The sequence below is a fragment of the Haliaeetus albicilla genome, chromosome Z (genome assembly GCF_947461875.1).
Source record: "Haliaeetus albicilla chromosome Z, bHalAlb1.1, whole genome shotgun sequence".
In the NCBI taxonomy this organism is placed as follows: domain Eukaryota; kingdom Metazoa; phylum Chordata; class Aves; order Accipitriformes; family Accipitridae; genus Haliaeetus; species Haliaeetus albicilla.
The window spans coordinates 6,924,208-6,941,960 of NC_091516.1; the positions used below are offsets into that span (position 1 = coordinate 6,924,208).

Here is a 17,753-nt window from a genome sequence, read left to right on the forward strand (position 1 = left end):
TGGACTTCCACTGACTAACTTCACAGCATCTCTCTTAATTGCAGTACTCCTTCTAATTCTCATTCCTTTTCTTCCTCTTCATGTTGCTGGTAGAAGAAAACTGCAGCCAAGCCATTAACTGGAATACATTTGTTAGCTTTAAAAGGGGCGGCAACTTCAGCTGTTTCTCTGGCCGTGCCGATGCCCTCACTGATGCATGAGGTGCGTCTGTGTGAGCGCTCCTCGGCGGCGGCTGTTAACCCCATCCGCTCGCTTCTCTGTGCATGTTTCGGCAATTTTAAAGGCGTCGCCGAGCTGACTCGCCGGCGTCAAAATGCTGCTGTCTCCATGGCTCCACGGCCGGCTGCTCCGCGCTCCTTGAAGGTACGGCGGGACGCGAGAAGCTGCCCCCGCGGCGGGCTGTCCCTTCGCGGGGGACGGCAGCCGCCGCGCCCCCCGCTGCCCCGCTCCTCCCGGACGGAGCGGGACGGCGGTGGGCGGGGAGGGAGGGAGGGAAGGAAGGAGGCAGGCGGCCGCGCCTCAGCCCCCCGCGGCCCCGGGCAGGGCGGGCGGCGAGCGGTAAGGGGGCCGGCGGCTCGGCTCGGCTCGGCTCGGCCCGGCCCGGCTCGGCTCGGCTCGGCTCGGCTCGGCGGCGCGTTGGAGGCTTCGCCCCTCGGTCCCGCGCGGGGCCCCGAGGCGGCAGGTGCGGCCGCGCTCCCCCGGCCCTTTCCCCGCCCCCGGCAGGCGGGGGAGGCCGGGCATCCGCCCTCGGCAGGCGCCGCGGCGGCATCGCCGTCGCCGGGCAGCCTTTCCCGCGGGCGGCCGGGCTCAGCGCCGGTGCGGAGGCAGCTGGAGCCGGGCGGAGTCTGACGGCGCTCCCCGCGAGTCCCGGGCGCCGGGGCGGTGGTGTGGGTCTCTCGGAACTACAGGAAAAAGCGTTGCTTGCGCTGAGGCCGGTAACTTCCTATTTCGTTACCTCCCATCGCAGTCGCGGCGAGGCAGAGGTCACTGTTAGGCGAAACGGCCGTTCAGCAGCTCCGGTAAGCGAAAAGCTTTTTGGTTTTGGGGTTTGTTTTTTTTTTTTTTTTTTCTCTTAGCAGAGAGGTCTCTCTGCTCGTTTTTGTTAACGTGGAGCGTGGGAAAGTGTGAAATTCTTCCCCGAGCGTTACTGGGGTGGATCTTCACCGGCGGTGAAGCGTGCTTGCATTCCCATCCCTCCAGATGTTCTTCCTAGGCTCCAGGCAGTGCATGCTTCTATGTCTCTCCGGGCCAAGCAGCTCCTTTCGGTTTCTTTCTTTCAAGTCCATGAGACAGTAAGAATTGAAACTTCCTATTTAGCTGATTGCCTTTGTCTCTTTTTGGGAAGAGTATGATACAGATGCTTGGCTGTGGTTTTCTTTGTACAATGACAAGAGTTAGTTCTCAAAACGTTTGCAGTATATGGAGTCCTCAAAGGCAGTAAAAGTGCTTTCCTAGCTGCTGGCTGCTTAAATTGTTTGTATTTGCTCAAATTTTTTCAAAGTGGCCTGTCAGGTTTAAATATATTGGCCCCATGCTGCTTCTGCGCTTGCACAGTTTCTGCCTCCTGGGAGAAAATAGTTCTGTATTGTGTTTGTGCACACGTGCATCATGAGTATCACCTACGCGCACTCATGCTTAAATTGGGGAAGCTGCACTGAACTTCTCATCTGTAATGGACTGTGTGTTGCCTTTTGAAGATGATTGTCTAAAATAGTTGAAGTCTAACTAGCCTTTATCTGTGAATTAAGACACCGGGCAAGAGAATGTTTTTGTGCTTGAAGAAAACTTCACGTATTGGGCAAAAGAAGGAATGGTCAGTTCAGATTTTTTTGTGGGATAGAGGCTAATCAGTAACAAAACAGGTCTCAAGGGGTAAAAGGGAAAAATGCTTTAGGTTTATATCAGAGAGGTTGCAGTATTGAATGTTAAAGGTCTTGACTTTTCTGTAATAATCATGTAAGTCTGGTATTTTTTTGCATTATTTGGTGCTTGTAAGGAACACTTTCAATTAAAAAACGCTGTACTGGGAGATCTCAAAATGTAGCTGGTTTTAGTAGGTTCCATGGAGCCTGGTTTCACGCCACCGTGCCATGTTTCAGCTAGCAGTTTTAACTATATAAAATTTTAACAATGTAAAAATATTGTTAGTAAAGTTTACAGTAGGGGTAGTAAACAAAAGAAAAACAGGATATTTAATCTTTATGAGATGATCTGAATTAACAGGGTGATACAGCAATTGTCTATGCAGGTCAACAGCAAGTTAAATACATTTGGTATCAAACAATACAGAGGATGCTCAACAGGACAAAAACTCTTGGAAAGTAGTAACATAAAGACCATTTTAGATAACTGTGTCCTCTGTTGGGGGAAAGAAAGGGCTGACATTCTGCTTAGATGTACAGTAATAGGAATAGCAGGTAAGTGGCTGGTAGTGATCTTATGTTCCTGTAACAAGGTACATGAGGTATTTAGCACCCAGCAGTGAAAGGTGGTAAGGAGTAGGTGAAGGTTAGCTGTACAGAGGCTTCCCTGTCATGTTATACTTTCACTGCATTAATGCCATGGAGGCTGTAGCTCACTTCAGTAAATCTAGCTCTCACTATTTAGATATTGTGTCTGCACTTCAGGAGGCGTGTGAAATACTAGGGAACCTTCAAAAGAGAATGTAAAAAGGTAACAACCAAAGGAAATGGAGAACAAACCTTTTTTGGAGGACTTAATGTATGCTCTATGTTTATATAAGGTTGCGATGAATATGGAGAAAGGATATTTGATAGTGGAGTGTAAGCAAGCTTCTTAATCACTGTGAAAAAACATACGAGATGAAATGCTGTGTAGGTATTGTCTATAGTCCAAAATAACTCCTAAAAACAAGAATAAGTGATGCAATAGTCATATAAGTGCAAAACTCACTGTCAGCTGAGCTTGTAATGAGCCTGAGTTTCTAATGTTTTCTAGAATATATGACTAAGTCTTTTTCAGAATGCTATATGATGCATACAGGTAAGCTGCAGGATCACAGTCATCTTTTCTGAGTGCTAAAGTAAGCAAGTGAGGGTTTGCACTCATTTTGTTCTCATTTCTTCTTGCGTCTGTGAGAGCACAGGATTACCTGCATTGTTCTCTGCATTCTTGTAAAACTTGAAGCACTGCAGTAGGACAGGGATTATAGTTACATACTGGGTTTGGGGCTGTAGCTGATTCTCTGAACAGTCCGGGGAGGTTTTTATTTGCTTTCTTGTGAAACACAGTTTGCTAACGTTATTCAAGTTGACGTGTGTTTTACTCTGGAATTGGTCTTGGTTTAAGAGGCAAGACTGGACAAGGTGGGCTAATGCTCTGAAGAAGTACAGAAAATCTTCCTTCTGATTTTCTGACAGGTGTGTGTGCTGTACAAACTTCAGGTTAAAACCACCCAAATCTGGCAACTGGAAGAGATTTGGATCTGGCCACCCTCTCTTGATGAGAGTTCTGTGTTTCTTTAAAGCTCAATGCATGGATTTTCCTGCCCTGCCCATCCGTTTTTCTCACCTAGTTGCTTATCATGGCAGCGGCATCTTGTTCTCCACCTTTGTTTGAGTGACTGTGCTCAAGGAAGGGGCACAAAGGCAACCATCCTATCTAATAATGTCTTCCTAACTGAAAACATCTGACACAAAATCATCTCTCAAAGTAGACCCTTGTATCCAAAACAGAATTTGTAGTCCCTCCAACACTGAGCCGAAGAAGAAAGCTCCAAGACCAGACCTGTACATGAAGCCTGTTTAAGCCCTAGCTTGTCTGTTTTTTCATTCTCAGTGAAAAAAAGAACAAGGAATGATAATGCTGCTATGAGAGCTGCAGTTCTCTCTGGTAGTATCACCAATACTCAGTTCTAGTGGTATTGATGGCCTGGCCTTTCTTTTAATAAGCATTATAAGATCAGATATAACCATGTAGTTAAAATGAAAAATGGGACCAATATGTAAAAATGAAGAAATTAAATCTTGTTTTGTGTTTGTAGCTTTAAGCTTTTTCCCTAAAAAATAAGTTTTTGTGATGGGATATAATATATAAATTAGCAAACAAATATTTGTTTTGCAGCCTTTGTATCTAGCTGAGCATTTTATACCTTAAGATTACTTAGAGGCTAATTTCTTATGCTTGTTCAGAGAATAATACATTATATTTACTAGATATAGATTAATTATTTTTCTGTGTTAGTGTCAAGCTGCATTTAGGTAAAAACTGTATTTAAATTCCAATGTACAGTGGTTTATATTAAAACATATTCAGTATGCTGTTAAATATTATTCTATAATGACAGGGTTTATCAAAGCATGTTTTGAGTGTGTAACTCTAGGCTATACTAAACAACATAACTGTTATCAGCAGTTATTACCTGAACTGACCTTTCCGGGTCACTGGGTCCTTCAGGATTTTAGAACAACAGTATCTTATCCTTTGGTGCCTATTTTTTTGATTTAGAGACTGAAAGAGGAAAACTGCTTTCCTGCTTTTTCAGTTCCCATCTGATTTGCAGCTTTTAAATTAACAAGTCATTGAACTTGGTGAATACAGCCTTTGTTTTTTTTTTTTTTTTTCCCCACTATGGCATTTTTAGAACAAGTTTCTGTGGTCAAAAGTTGGCACAGCATTTCAAGGGACTCTGCTCCACGCTGCTCCTTTGGATGTGTCTATAAGCTTAGTGGTTTCTGTTTTCTCAACAAGTATGTATTGTTTGAATTTATTTAATTTATGTGATTTTAGTAGGTTATGGCAGCATTATGTTGTAAGGTAAGCTGTCATAATTTCAAATTTAAATAGGTTTATTTTTCAAAAGAAAATGCACCTAAGTCCTGTTTAAATCAAATTCTATTTAAATGTTGAAGATCTTATTCTCCCTGGTCTGAGGTTCAGCTGACTATTTTTAGCTGAGTTAAGGACTGTGGGTCATGGAACCAGTGTGCTCAGGATCTTTCACTGCAGTGTCTGGCATTTTTCCCATGGATGAGCTTGTCAGTGCATGATTTATAGGGATTTCGGAAAAGCCATTAGGTGTCCCTTACATTTACTGCTTCCTCCAGTATGTTTACATGTCATTCTTTTCTCTGACCGATGTAGAGAAATCTCTGGTTTCTTCTTCTGATGCTCACTGGTACTTGTCCTTGGTGGAATCCTGACCAATCCTGGAAGCTGATGCTTCTACACCCTGTTATCTAGGAAGGAGTCTGAAGTTCGTATTTGGATCGTTTGCCTGAAGTGTTCTCTTTCCCTCTAGGATTTGTGTAAATGCTGATGGATTTGAATCTTGGAGTTCTGAAAACTGATGGTTATGGCTTTTCCAATTGCATCTGTGTGTAACATCACACTCAGTTGGCCCAGTGGGGCCACGTGCAGCCTCAGGCTTCTGGCATTCAGCATTGGCTGATTTTGTGTAGGGCAAGGCATGTCTCTCTGTATGGTAGCTGGCATGGCAGAGCTGTAGCAATTGCTACTAAAGACTAAATAAAAGACAGCAGTGGCTATTCAGCTTCTTTCTAGTTGTTAGGAGAGTGTCAGACTTAATAGGAAAGGATGCCCTGCCAGGTTCCAGCAAAGATATTAGAAATTATTGAAGATGACTGGGCATGTTTTATACAGGCTAAAGGCATACTGCCTTTCCATTTATATATGTACCAGGTTCTTTATTCACGGTGTAACAGCTGCACTGCATGCGAAGTATGTGTTTGTGTAGTTAAAAATAATCTTTGAATTGGATCTGAATGGAAAAAGCTTTCCTGTCCCAAAATGGGGGAGAAGGGTGGTTAAGAAGTAGTCCTAAGTAGAGTATGGGGAAAAGTTACTTTGCGTAATTGTTCCTCTGACTCCTTTAAACTTTTAAACCATAGCTCTTCCAAGCAACTTGAATTTCAAAATTAAAATGGAAAACCAGAGGTTTTGGTATTGAGAAAGCCTTGTTTCATCAACTGTGTTACACAATTTTTTATGTATTTAATGAGACCTTCATTGAGATTGCCCCTTCCTGCAAGAAATCTGGCTTTGGTGAATCAGTTTTTTAAATAGTTGAGGAAGACAGTTCTGTTCGTGCTCTTTGTTTAGTCATCAGAATTCAGCTTTTATAGATATCTTTAAGTTAAGCACTTCTGAATATGATGTGACTTTTACCGAGGAATGTTCTTTCACCACCTTTACATATGTTATCTCTTAACTAAACAGCCAAGGAGCTATTTAGTCACGTGTCAGTATAGTGACAACCACGTAAGACATGAGCAGGGTTTTAACCGGCTGAGTCACTACCCTGGTCTCTGACATGTAGTAACTAGCAGCTGGCATGTCAAATAACTGGCTGCTAATTGGTACTGGAGAAAGTGGAAGGAGGTACAGCATAGCATCAGGACCGAACCAAATCAACAGCTCACAGCTGGGAAGAAGTGTCATGGAGGTCTCTCTCCCCAGTTCTCTATTTCTCCAACTCAGATGCCTGTCAGATCATGTAGCAAGTTGCTTACATTTGCTAATGCAGCACAAATACATTTTTTGCTTAGTTTTCTGCTATTTTGGCAAGCGGACATGGCTTACTGTGTGATGAGCACTAGGAGCCGGGGAAAAGGTAGGTATGGGTACAGGATGAGGAGCGCTCACTGAGTGTGGATGCAATCTTTGTTTAAGCTTTCTGGTGAGCATGTAGAACTAGAATTTTTCAAAGGCTTGTAACTTGTCGTGGGGCCCGGATTTGCCATGCCTCATCTTTTAGCACTGTGCTCCACTGTGGTGGAATATGTGGTGGTATGTGGTATTCTTGGCACAAGCATAATTAAAAAATGTTTTTATGATTTCCCAATGATTTTCAATTCCAATTCCTTCCTAAAAAAGTGTGGGATTGCTGGAGCTAGTCAAAGGAATATGATAAAAAAAATGCTTTCCTTATTCTTGGAAATAGCTGAACTGTTTTGGCTGAAATGCAGCCTCTTCTGTCTCGTGTCTCCTCAAAAACAGTGAACCACCATATGTAGAATATCAGCAGAAACCTTTAGAGCTTTGCCAAGTTGTAAGCAAAGACAGTGGGAAGTGTTTGATAAATTTAATAGTTTTTTTTTCCTTTTTTCTTTTTTCTTCTTTATCTAGCAGATTGTTCTTCATCTCCCTGCTAGAGTTTTTGCATCCTTTCAAGTGTTTTATGCTTTAACCAAGGCCATGGTTCCACTCATACTGTCTTTTCATTTTTCTCACAAATTCTCAGCAAAGACCTACAAAATAATTTAATTTCCAAAAGAAGGGTAGCTGCTCCCAGATAAAGTCAGTGTCCATGTCAACTCATGGTTGCTTTTTTTGCGCCAGATCTTCTTTTGAAATGGACTGTTAATTTCATTAGAAACATTTTGTAGATTGATTCTTTCTTAGGCTGGAAGGGACTTTGCATGTCCTGCCTGGGGAGAACCATCATCTTCGTTTTGGTCTTGGTATTAGCTGATTTTTCTTTTTTCTTTTTTTTTTTTTCTCTGAGTAGTCCACAAAGTAGGAAAACCTATTGGCCCTTTTCACTTAGAGCAGTGTAATCAAGTTCAGTATTGACAGCTGCTCTGTGGTGACATTGCTTTTCTCTCTTTTTGCTCAATTCTTTTATAGTTGCATATATTTGACATGGTGCTGCTGCCTATATGATCGGGAAGCAGTTGTTTCTTTACATACTGTTATCTAATCTTAAGGCAGCTTTTACTGTTCTTTGTTACTGTGTAGTTATGTTTAGTGAATCTAAGGAAGAATTCAATCACTAAGGGAAATTCTTTAATTAGTCACAGCCATAATATGTAATGGTTGATGCAGGTAAGTGGAAAGCCTGTGTTTTGAACTATTGGTTTTATTTCAAGTAGTCTTTACAATACAGATACACATTGAGCTTTTATTACATGTTGCTAGCAGTTTAGTCTACAGAAAAGGAAGAATAGAGCCTTATTATTTATATCAAGTGCCTTAAGCTCTTTCCTGTAAACAATTATATGTATGCTTATCTTCACATGCCACACGGAGGATTTGGTGTTCTCATGAACAAGTATATCCCCCAAGATTAAAGCCATATTCGTAGAGCTGTTGCAAAAACATTTTATTTGACTAATAAAATTATTTACTTTTTAAAGTTTATAAAAAAATACTTATGCCCTTGTAGCATCTGTAACTTGATTTGTCTTTGGCTTACTATTCCTCCCTCCTCTGTCAGGTAGTTTTGATTGGGCACATCACCTTGTAGTGCTCTTGGTTATTTTGCTTGGTTTTGTTGATGTTAATAATGATCTTTGAAGCATGTTGGTTTGCTGCAACTGCTAGTCTCCTAGCTGATGAAGTACTGACTGCCACTGTTTACCACAGTATAGCAGTCATTGGTGTGTGGCCCGATGAAGTTGGCAAAGCCTTTTTTAGAGTCATCATTATGATTTTTCTTTGTTTTTGAATGGGATGTAGTTTTCCTGTAGGCCCTGACTTTGGGACTGATTTTTTTACATTGGTATCCTTCTTAAACTTTAAAAAATAAAATCAGAGTAAACACACACTTCAGTGGTTACAAAATACATTCTTAGCTTTAACAGAGTAGAACTTCCAGTATCTCATCAACATTGCTATGGACTATGTTAATTCTAAAATTTAAAAATAACTATCTAAATATTTCTACATCGGCATCTATTTTTAGTTCTATACCTACTGGTGCCAAATACATGGAACAGTTCCTTAAGGTTCTTTGTTTTTATTGCCATCAGTAGTGTAATTTGTCTTTACTGCTTTGAGAACAAGAACTTACACACTAGGTAATGAAAGTAGTAATAGATTCTCTTTTTGTAATTGCTTTGTTTCTTGTTGATACACATCTTGCTACGGCTGTATTTTAGGAGTGTGTCACTGGGCAAACGCCTCCCTCATTTCTCTTCTTGCCCCATGTGCCCTTTTCATTTTTTTGTCCTGTTTTGCACTGCCATAGCCTCAAAGTTTATAAATGCTTCCTGAGACAGACTGAAAATAATGCTTAAGATTAGTTCTGGCAGAAACTGAACACAAAAAGCTTTTTTTTTTTTTTTTACTATGGTTTTCTCTTCTAGATTACTGTAAAACTTTATTTTGTAGCAAAACTAAGAAGTTTTTGTGGAAGGGACCATAATATAGGGCAGAACCCCTTCTGCCTATATCCCACCTATAGATCTCTGTCCCATACAGTGACCTGGTGCACACCTGCTTCCTAGCATTGTCCGAACCTGTGGGAGGAGGAGATGCCACCTTTGGTCTGAAAGCTGCTGGTGTACCTGTTCTAGGGAGAGAGCACTTGCCTCCCACCTGGACCACTCCTGAGATATAGGTTTGCTTGGAGAGCTGGCTTTCCAGCAACTCCTCAGATAAATCTGAAAACCTAATGCAAAACAGGGGCCCTAACTAACTGCAGCAATAGTAATGCCCACCTTTTGCTTATGAACATAGTAGCTAGAGCTACTTGTCCAGTAAGTAGGAATATTGCGCCCTAGGCTTTCATCTGCTGAAGGAGGTCTGAAACCTCTGTTTTCTACAGGCAGATCTCCTACTTACTAGCCAAAGGTGTAGTCTGGGTTGCAACATACTCCGCCCTCGATGTTGGAGTTGGGCCGCTTTGCAGACAGAGTTGTTACCGACAAGCTGATGAAGCGTGGGCTGGATGAGCAGACAGTGAAGTGGATTGAAAACTGGCAGAACAAACGGGCCCAGAGGATGATGGTCAGTGGCACAAAGTCTAGTTGGAGGCCAGTGACTAGCGATGTACCCCAGGGGTCAATACTGGGTCCAGTCCTGTTGATCCTCTTCATTAATGATCTGGGTGATGGGGCAGAGCGTACCCCCAGCAAGTTTGCTGATGACACAAAACTAGGAGGAGTGGCTGATGTGCCAGAGGGTCATGCTGCCATCCAGAGGGACCTCAACAAGCTGGAGAAAAGGGCTGCCAGGAACCTCATGCGGCTCAACAAGGAGAAGAGCAAAGTCCTGCACCTGGGGAGGAACAACCCCAGACACCAGTACAGACAGAGGGCTGGCCAGCTGGAAGGCAGCTCGGCAGAAAAGGCCCTGGGGGTCCTGGTGGACACCAGGTAGAACATGAGCCAGACGCTTTGCAGAGTTGTCTTCAGGTGTGGTGTCTGGGACACTTAGCTGGGATAAAAACAGTGTGAATTCACCCTCTTTCAGGTGGATGATGACCTGGGACTGTTGCTGGCTTCCTGAACAATTGTTTTATTAGGTGGTGATGCACAAGAGATGCAGGATCATTCCTTCTCCTGCAACAGCCTTCCTTTTCGAAGGAATTCACTCTGCTTGGTGAATCTGCTCAGAAGATAGGGCTAGGCAGGCTGGATTTCAAGTGGATGTAGATATATTTCTTACCACTTCTTTACATGGTCCTTGGAAAGTAAATTGCTTAGGTGGATTGGATTGCCCTCAGAAGGATTTCAGGTACACTTACCTCTCTCTTCTTTATAGGAAAAGTATACACTTATCTTAGAAAGACTGCATCAAATTTCTCCCATCGTGCAGGAAAGTAACACTTGGACAAAGCAATACTTAACTTGAATGCCAGTGGGAAATACTGAATAGCATTATTAACTCTTATACAAACGCTTACAAAGTATTACAGGGGCATCTTTACTTGAAGTATATTATTGTTATTTTTATTTTATGACAGCATTTCCTGCCCAGATAGTGAAAAAGAAATGTTCAGCTGTTTGATTTGGATCTTTGTCCTGCTTTGCAGCTGTATAGCAGGTATGTTTCTTGATTATTAGCACCTGTCTTGCCATAAGAAAGTTTTCCAAAAGATGACCTTCTCCAGATGAAATTTCGAAGAGTTTTGAAAATGAAGAAAGTGTATTTTAAAAATAGAAGTTAGTAGGTGATTGACTAACTAGTGTACAGTATAGAGAGAAAAATTTATGGCACTCTTGATGTCCTCTTGTGGAATGTTAATTGTCATCATCATAGCCTGGATTTGTTTTCTTTTGTATTTAAAGTATTAAAAAAAAAAAGGTATTTTAAAACTTACTGTTCCCCTGTTGCATGGCGTATAGAAGGGGAATCTGTATCTGGAAGTCATATCAGAGTTCAATTCTTGTTGGATTGTGAAGGCTGGTAACTTTGGAGATCTGCTGATGGAACAAACTGATGTTTCTGTAACATGAACACTTAAAATGCAGTTAATGTCTACTGGTTCTGGACTGTTTTAAGTCAAATATTACCTATTCAGAGATTCATACAATGCCTACTAATGTTCTCATTCCTATTTTTAAAAGTCACCTGACAATGTGTGACTATTGATTTTTTTTTTTTTTTTTTTTTTTTTTTAAAATGTGGTAGTTCCACAGTCAGTTTAAGCTAGCACAGGTAACCACTGCAGTTGGAAGAGCACGTAGTTCTGCACTCCATCCACCTCTCATCTCCCTCTTCTTCCACTAGAGTGCATGTTTGTGTGGCTAGTCGTGAAGTGGTGAGGAATCTGATCTGGATGGAGGACGATGTTATTTTTTGCCAAACTTTTATTTTTCACGCGTATTGGTTTCCTTTTGGTTCACTACGCAGGCACTTCTGACACACAAAGGGGGATAACAGCAGTGAATAAGTGGTTGAGGATTAAAAATACTTGTGACAACAGTGCCACTTTAAACTGATTAAGTTGAATAGTATGGGTTAGAATAGGAAATCATAAGGACAGAGATAATGACTTTGTGACAATAATTGAAAGTTCATGTGCAATTTATCACAGACAACTTAGCACACAACAGTAATTATATAATGGTATTTGTGTCTTAAATTGTTTGGGGATTACATGGAAGAGGGGTGCATATGTTTGTAGAAGCTTGAACAATACATGAAACAGTGCAGGTAATTGCTTACAACTGATACACAGTAAAATTTGTGCAGTAGAGTGTAAAGTAGCCATTAGTATGACTTTGAAACATAAATTACTTTGAAACAAAAAGGTCACAAAAAGAAACATAGAAAGCAATTTACAGTTAATACACCCAAAAAGGAGAGAATTACCAGAAAACAAGGAAGAAAGTTTAATATTTGATTCCCTTTCATACCTACATTCTAGCAAAGAAATTCTATCTGTAAAAGTTTGGGGTATTTTTATTTAACAGATTTATTTATGAAATTTGTCTTCAAGAAATTAAGCAGCAAAAAAAAAAAATAGCTAGCTCCTTGCAGGACTCTAATGGGTGATTCTTGCACTGTTTGGTAACTTTGTTGCTGAATTCATTCATTCAGCCTGCTGCTGTGTTTCCCTTTTACGTGCATTTTGTATACAATTCCTGCACTGTATCTGGGAATATAAATTCTATGAGGGGTGAAAGTACTACCGAGATACTGAAATATATTGCAGCTTAGTTGTAAATTTTAAACTTACCAGTTTGATGTATTTTCCGATATAGTTATTAGTAATAACATCTAAATGGTATGTGTATCTTTTACATATAGGAATATTTTTTTAAAAAACAGATTTAAAAGTCTCTTTTCTTCATTTTCAGCTATTAAAAAACATTTGAATTGAAATTTCTCCATTTTTTCTGGGAAAGTATAAAAACATCATTCTTACATAATCCCTATGGTAATACAGTAGTTAAATTAATGTAAACTGAGTTTCCAAACAGCAATATCTGATTTGAGTGACTAACTCAGCAGTTTATTTCAACTCCATATGAAAAAAATCTAAATGATCTGTAGACAAGAAAATAAGTTATCATTTTTCCACTGATTTTTAAAAGGAATTAGGTTATGTGATATCTTTGATTTTGTTTTTAGATGAAAACTCTATCAGAGATGCTGACATTTTTCCTTCATCTCCTGAAATTGAAAGAGGATCCACCCTGAAACTGTTTTGTGTTCTTGGAAAACGCTACACACCTCACAGAAATGCAAGCCACATCATCTGGAAATTGAATCATGAATTAGTTCCTTGGGAAGACTATGACGTTGTGAACGAGACTGTATCTAGTATAACCATCCACAATTTCACTTACAGCAAAGCTCATGTGAAATGTTTCACTAAGTACTTGGGCAAGGAGCAACTTTTGGTTCACACTGAAGTTAAAACTGGCTGTAAGTAGAAATGCGGGAAAATTAATTTTAACATTATTAAATAAGAATGTAAAAATTTTACTTTTAAAACAACTACTTTTTTTTTTTTTTTTTTTTTAGCTTGTGGCATTGTAAGACACCTTTAGCTCCTTTTTTTTCTGAAAATAAAGTATGAAATTGCAGGCATTCCTTACTGACACTGGTCCATAACCTCTCTGACCCTGACTTTTGGCCAGATGAAGTGAGTGGAGGTTTTCTGTTGAGTTCAGTGGGTCTCTTCCTTTGGTTAATGTCTTTTGTGTAGCCTAGCCAACTTTAGCTTTCTCCAGGGAGAACCTCTGTTCCAAAGAAATTATAATTACAATCTCATATGGAGAAGGTTACAGGATAAATATGTACACAAAATCTCTAATTTATTGAACAGATTAAGTCCAGATTGTACTAACGTATGCCTGGGGGTCCCAGTCTAATAAAGAAGCAATAAATGCAGAAAAATACATCTGTGGAATAAAAACCAGCAGAAGGTATTGCCTGTCTGTAAAGTCTAGTGTGCCATAAGCTTGTAAATAAACCAAAGATCTTTCCAGTGTTAATATTAAGTGGGACAGAAAAGTACTGTTTTGGGGAGAGGGCTTTTTCAACCAATTTATTTCACTGGGTGCAATTCTCTTCCTTTCAACTCCAATTTCTTCTATCAAATGAAGAAGTCTGGCTTTAACAAAGAAGTCTTTGAGGGTGTTACATATTTACGGATGACTTCAGACTATAGAGATTGCAGAGGATGGTTTCCTTTGCCCTATCTTGCTTGTAAGATAGAGTCCAGAATTAACGATCTCTTCAAGGTCATATAGATACATTTCCCAGGAAGCTGTCTTCTGCATGTTAAGGTCATGCAGGGTCCTCAGATTAGGGGTTTTCGTAGGGTATGTGGTTAGACATTCTGGGAAGGAAGTAAGGGGAGTTTTATCTTTCAAAGAATGCCTTTTCCTGAACTTTTGTGCTATTTCTTTGTTTTCCTCTTACTCTCTGGACTGGCCTTGAGCTATAGGCGTGTTGCAGAGGGTGTACTTAGAGGTTCAGGAAATGTGTGTAGTGGTTTGATATAAGATAGTTAATGAGTTACTGCAAAAATACCTTCAGGCCCACTTAGTTAAGTACTTCTGAGAAGTAGTTGGAGAAAATGTCCCTGTCTCCCAGGGGAAGAAAGAGTGGTTTTGATTTTGGCTTTGTGAGGATTTTTGAGGGCAGTAAGAAATTGTAAAATGAAGTGCTATGCAAGACACTTAGTGAAGTTGCTATAATCTGCTTTTTCACCCAACAAAATCAGTTGTACATTAGACTTACTTATTTTTACTGGGCTTTTTTTTTTTTTTTAACCTTTGTCATTGTAGTTCCACCAGAAACACCAGGAAATATTTCCTGCATTTATTACTTTGATGCTAAACTTACCTGCACCTGGACTTCAGGAAGAGAAACACATCTTACGACAAACTATACTCTTTACCGAAAAGTGTAAGTATAGGATGTATTGGGAATTGGGTTGCTGGGGAGAGACCACCAGCTCCCTTCCCCCTCATATCCTGACTTCTCTTTAAAGAAAACCTGGAAACATTGTGGAGTTCAGAGTCATGGCATTTCCTCAGTAAATTCAATTAATTGGGGGTTGATAACTCTTGAAAAAAGTTAAAATCTGATACCTCTTTAGTATGCTGCATAAAGGAAATTAGCATTCTCAACCCAATATTCAGTAGACAAAATCAGAATTGATATTCACTTGTTTCCTTGAAGTAACATTACTAATTAGATGAAAAGCTGAGTAAGCCTAGGTACAAATGGAGAATGGAGGCACTTCGTGGGAGTGTTACCCGGAAACTTTGTGTGTAACTAATTATCGTTATTTTGGATGGGTAAAAAAAGATTACTTCCTCCTCTACATCAGTTCCCATTTAAAACTAGTAAAGCCCCTGTTACTCTGCTTGACACCAGTAGCATTTAACCTAGGGACCTTTGGAGTCATAAGGTTTCAGTGAAAGAATCCAGAGTTAGTTGTCCTTTTTGGATTGCTCACATCTGGGGATTTGTATTTACAAATACAAATTATGTAGTCTCATGCTTTCCAATGTTTTTGTGACCCCACTATAGAAGCATAAATACTTGATAGTTTCAGTTTCCATTAAATTTCAAATATTGTTTAGGAGCTTACTTTTTCATAAGTGACTGTGAAAATGGTGAAATCAGCATTGTTCCAAGGCAGATCTCGGATACAATTTTGAAGGTGATAGCACAGATTTTGTCCCAAATATACTTGTCAATCTGTTCTTCATAATAGAGCTGCTTGTAGTGCTCTTTTTCTGTCTAATCAAGACTCTAGGTAGTATGATTTCATGAAGAGTTTTCAAAAATGCCTAAATTTATTCTTGAGAACTAGAAGGCATTCAGACTCCAAAGGAGACATTTTCGTATTGTAAGTTATGCTAGCGTATGGTATCTTTTTTATTTAAATGGTAGGGCAGGAAAACATCTTTAGTTTTATCTCTGTTTTAGGCTTGACATTTTAGGCTTCCATCTTCATTAGGTGGAACTTTGTTACTCCTTCTAGTGTTTCTACAGTTTATAACTTAGCTGAGTTTGTGAAACCATAAACTAGAACAGCCATTGAAAGTAAGTTTCAATATTGTTTCTTCCTGTACCAGCACAAATTCTTCTTTAACCACACAGTGAATTGGATTGCAGAACTATTTAGAGTAAAATCTAACCGTTAATTTTAATCCAGATAACTCCCCAGCTGAGTTTACCATATGACTACAAAAGCACTAGTACAAGGGGACAGAGAGCTGTGGATGGAAACAAACAGCTATGCATGTTAGGGAAGGTAGGACTGCTTCCTTTTGGAGCATTGCAGGCTTACAGTAGTTTAAAAAAGGTTCTTGAAGTACCAGCCCCAGACTATTTTCTGAGTTACATGAATGATGTGCTTACTTACTGCATAGTATGGAATACAGGCCCCATATATGAGTTTTTATTTGTTGAAAAATTTCTCTGTGGGTTGGTAACATGAAACAAATGTTGTTAGCTTTGCATCCCACACTACGTATAATGAAAGTATATGCTATGAAGACAGCATGTTATCAGTGTTTTCTTTCCAGAAAATCTGACAAATTCTATTACTTTTTAATAGCTTGGCAGTGGTACAGTTTGGCTTTTCTTTTTTCTGTATTTAAAACATGAATAAAAGCTTGTTATTACATAGTTCCATGTGGCATGTGTTACTAGCTTTATCTTATCTATATTTTTAAAGGAGGTCTTGCGTGGAGTTACATGATTTCACTTCTCTTTGAGATTTTAATCTAAAATAATAGCATGTGGATCCCCCATTAAGGCATTCTTACTCTTCCTTACTGCTCCTGGAAAGTTGTCTTACTAATTGCAATTAAAACTAATTGAGTCTGTGTAGGCTACTTTTGTGCATTTGCAGGAGTGGAGCAATTAGGAAGGAGTATTTGTTTGCACTAATATATCATCGAAGGAGATATTCACTGGTAAAAATGGCCTGCAACCTCAAAAACACATGAATAGTAATTAAAGAGTAATAATCAGTTAGAGTTATCCTAAGAAAATCCTCTAATTTCTAACTCCTTTAATTTTTCTCTTTTATATTTTAGGATGACAGAAGGAGGGGTGACTCTTCCAAATACAGTGCGCTCCTGCCAAAGCAAAACGGAGTCATGCTCATTTGTCTATCCAGATACTCCATTTAGTAGTTCTTTTTGTTTTCAGGTGAAAGCTGAAAATGTTTTGGGTGAAGCCTCATCAGATTGTGTTCCTATACCTATGGAAAAAATAGGTAATTAAAAAAAAGAAAAAAAAGAGTTAAAGATAAAGCAGTGTATGTTGAGCTGACTGTACCCTCCCCAATTCTTTTGACTTCCCTGTAGCATACAGGTTAGAGAACTCTGAAACCAGTTGAGTAATCAAAGTTGGTTTACATAGAAGAAAATAAAAAAAAAATTTTTCAATATAATATTTTTGAAACCATTATTTGGGTTTCATTTGGTTTTAAATTGGTCTCAGTTTTGAAATGCCATCCAATTTTAATTGTTAGCTAAAATTATGACGTCTCTGACATTACATTTAGGCTTTAATAATATGTTTCGTACTTCCCAATTTTTTTCATCAAAATTTGGATGCTTCCAATTCTGTTGTTATGTTTTAACTGATGGTGTTTCCAGGTAAAATTCTTCAAACTGGTTGGTGGTGCAGCAGCAATTTTCAGCAATTTCTTGGTCTTACCAAGAGGTGGTGAAAAATTATAGTGTGCTGTATTTATACTATGAAACGTCTAACTACAACAATATTTTTTTTAAGCTAATGTCTAACATATCCATTATAAATGACTAAGTTTTTAATTACTAACAAGTAAAGGCCATATACTAAAACTTGTGTGAAACTAAGTTGTACTCAGACTGTAATTTTCTATTTTTGAGTGGTACTAGATGTCAGTGCAATATCTAGCTGTAAATGAATAGCGATATTATCATTTCTCCAGCCAGGTCTACCCATCGTTTACTCTGCTGTTCTACTTTCTGGTTAGGAATGTTAAAAAACCACCTGTTCTGTGATTCCCAGGAGCAACAATAATATTTTGCCTATCTCTTCTCCTTCTGTGCTGTGCTGCATTTTCCTCTGTTCGTTTT

The 17,753-nt window shown here is 39.4% G+C and overlaps 1 protein-coding gene across 2 annotated transcripts in view; it reads left to right on the forward strand.

Annotated features, from left to right (window-relative positions):
* Positions 1-705: 705 nt before the first annotated feature.
* IL31RA (interleukin 31 receptor A) overlaps positions 706-17,753 on the forward strand; it is a 35,199-nt gene continuing 18,151 nt past the window's right edge. Inside the window, exons 1-5 of one of the 2 annotated variants that reach the window (XM_069777468.1) lie at positions 706-1,019; positions 10,670-10,749; positions 12,784-13,080; positions 14,451-14,571; positions 16,722-16,903. In XM_069777468.1, coding sequence (XP_069633569.1) covers positions 10,698-10,749; positions 12,784-13,080; positions 14,451-14,571; positions 16,722-16,903 — 652 coding nt within the window. In that variant the 5' untranslated portion in view covers positions 706-1,019; positions 10,670-10,697. Of the gene's footprint in view, positions 1,020-10,669; positions 10,750-12,783; positions 13,081-13,195; positions 13,301-14,450; positions 14,572-16,721; positions 16,904-17,753 lie in introns of those variants that run through there. The other variant, XM_069777469.1, reaches the window with a different exon arrangement.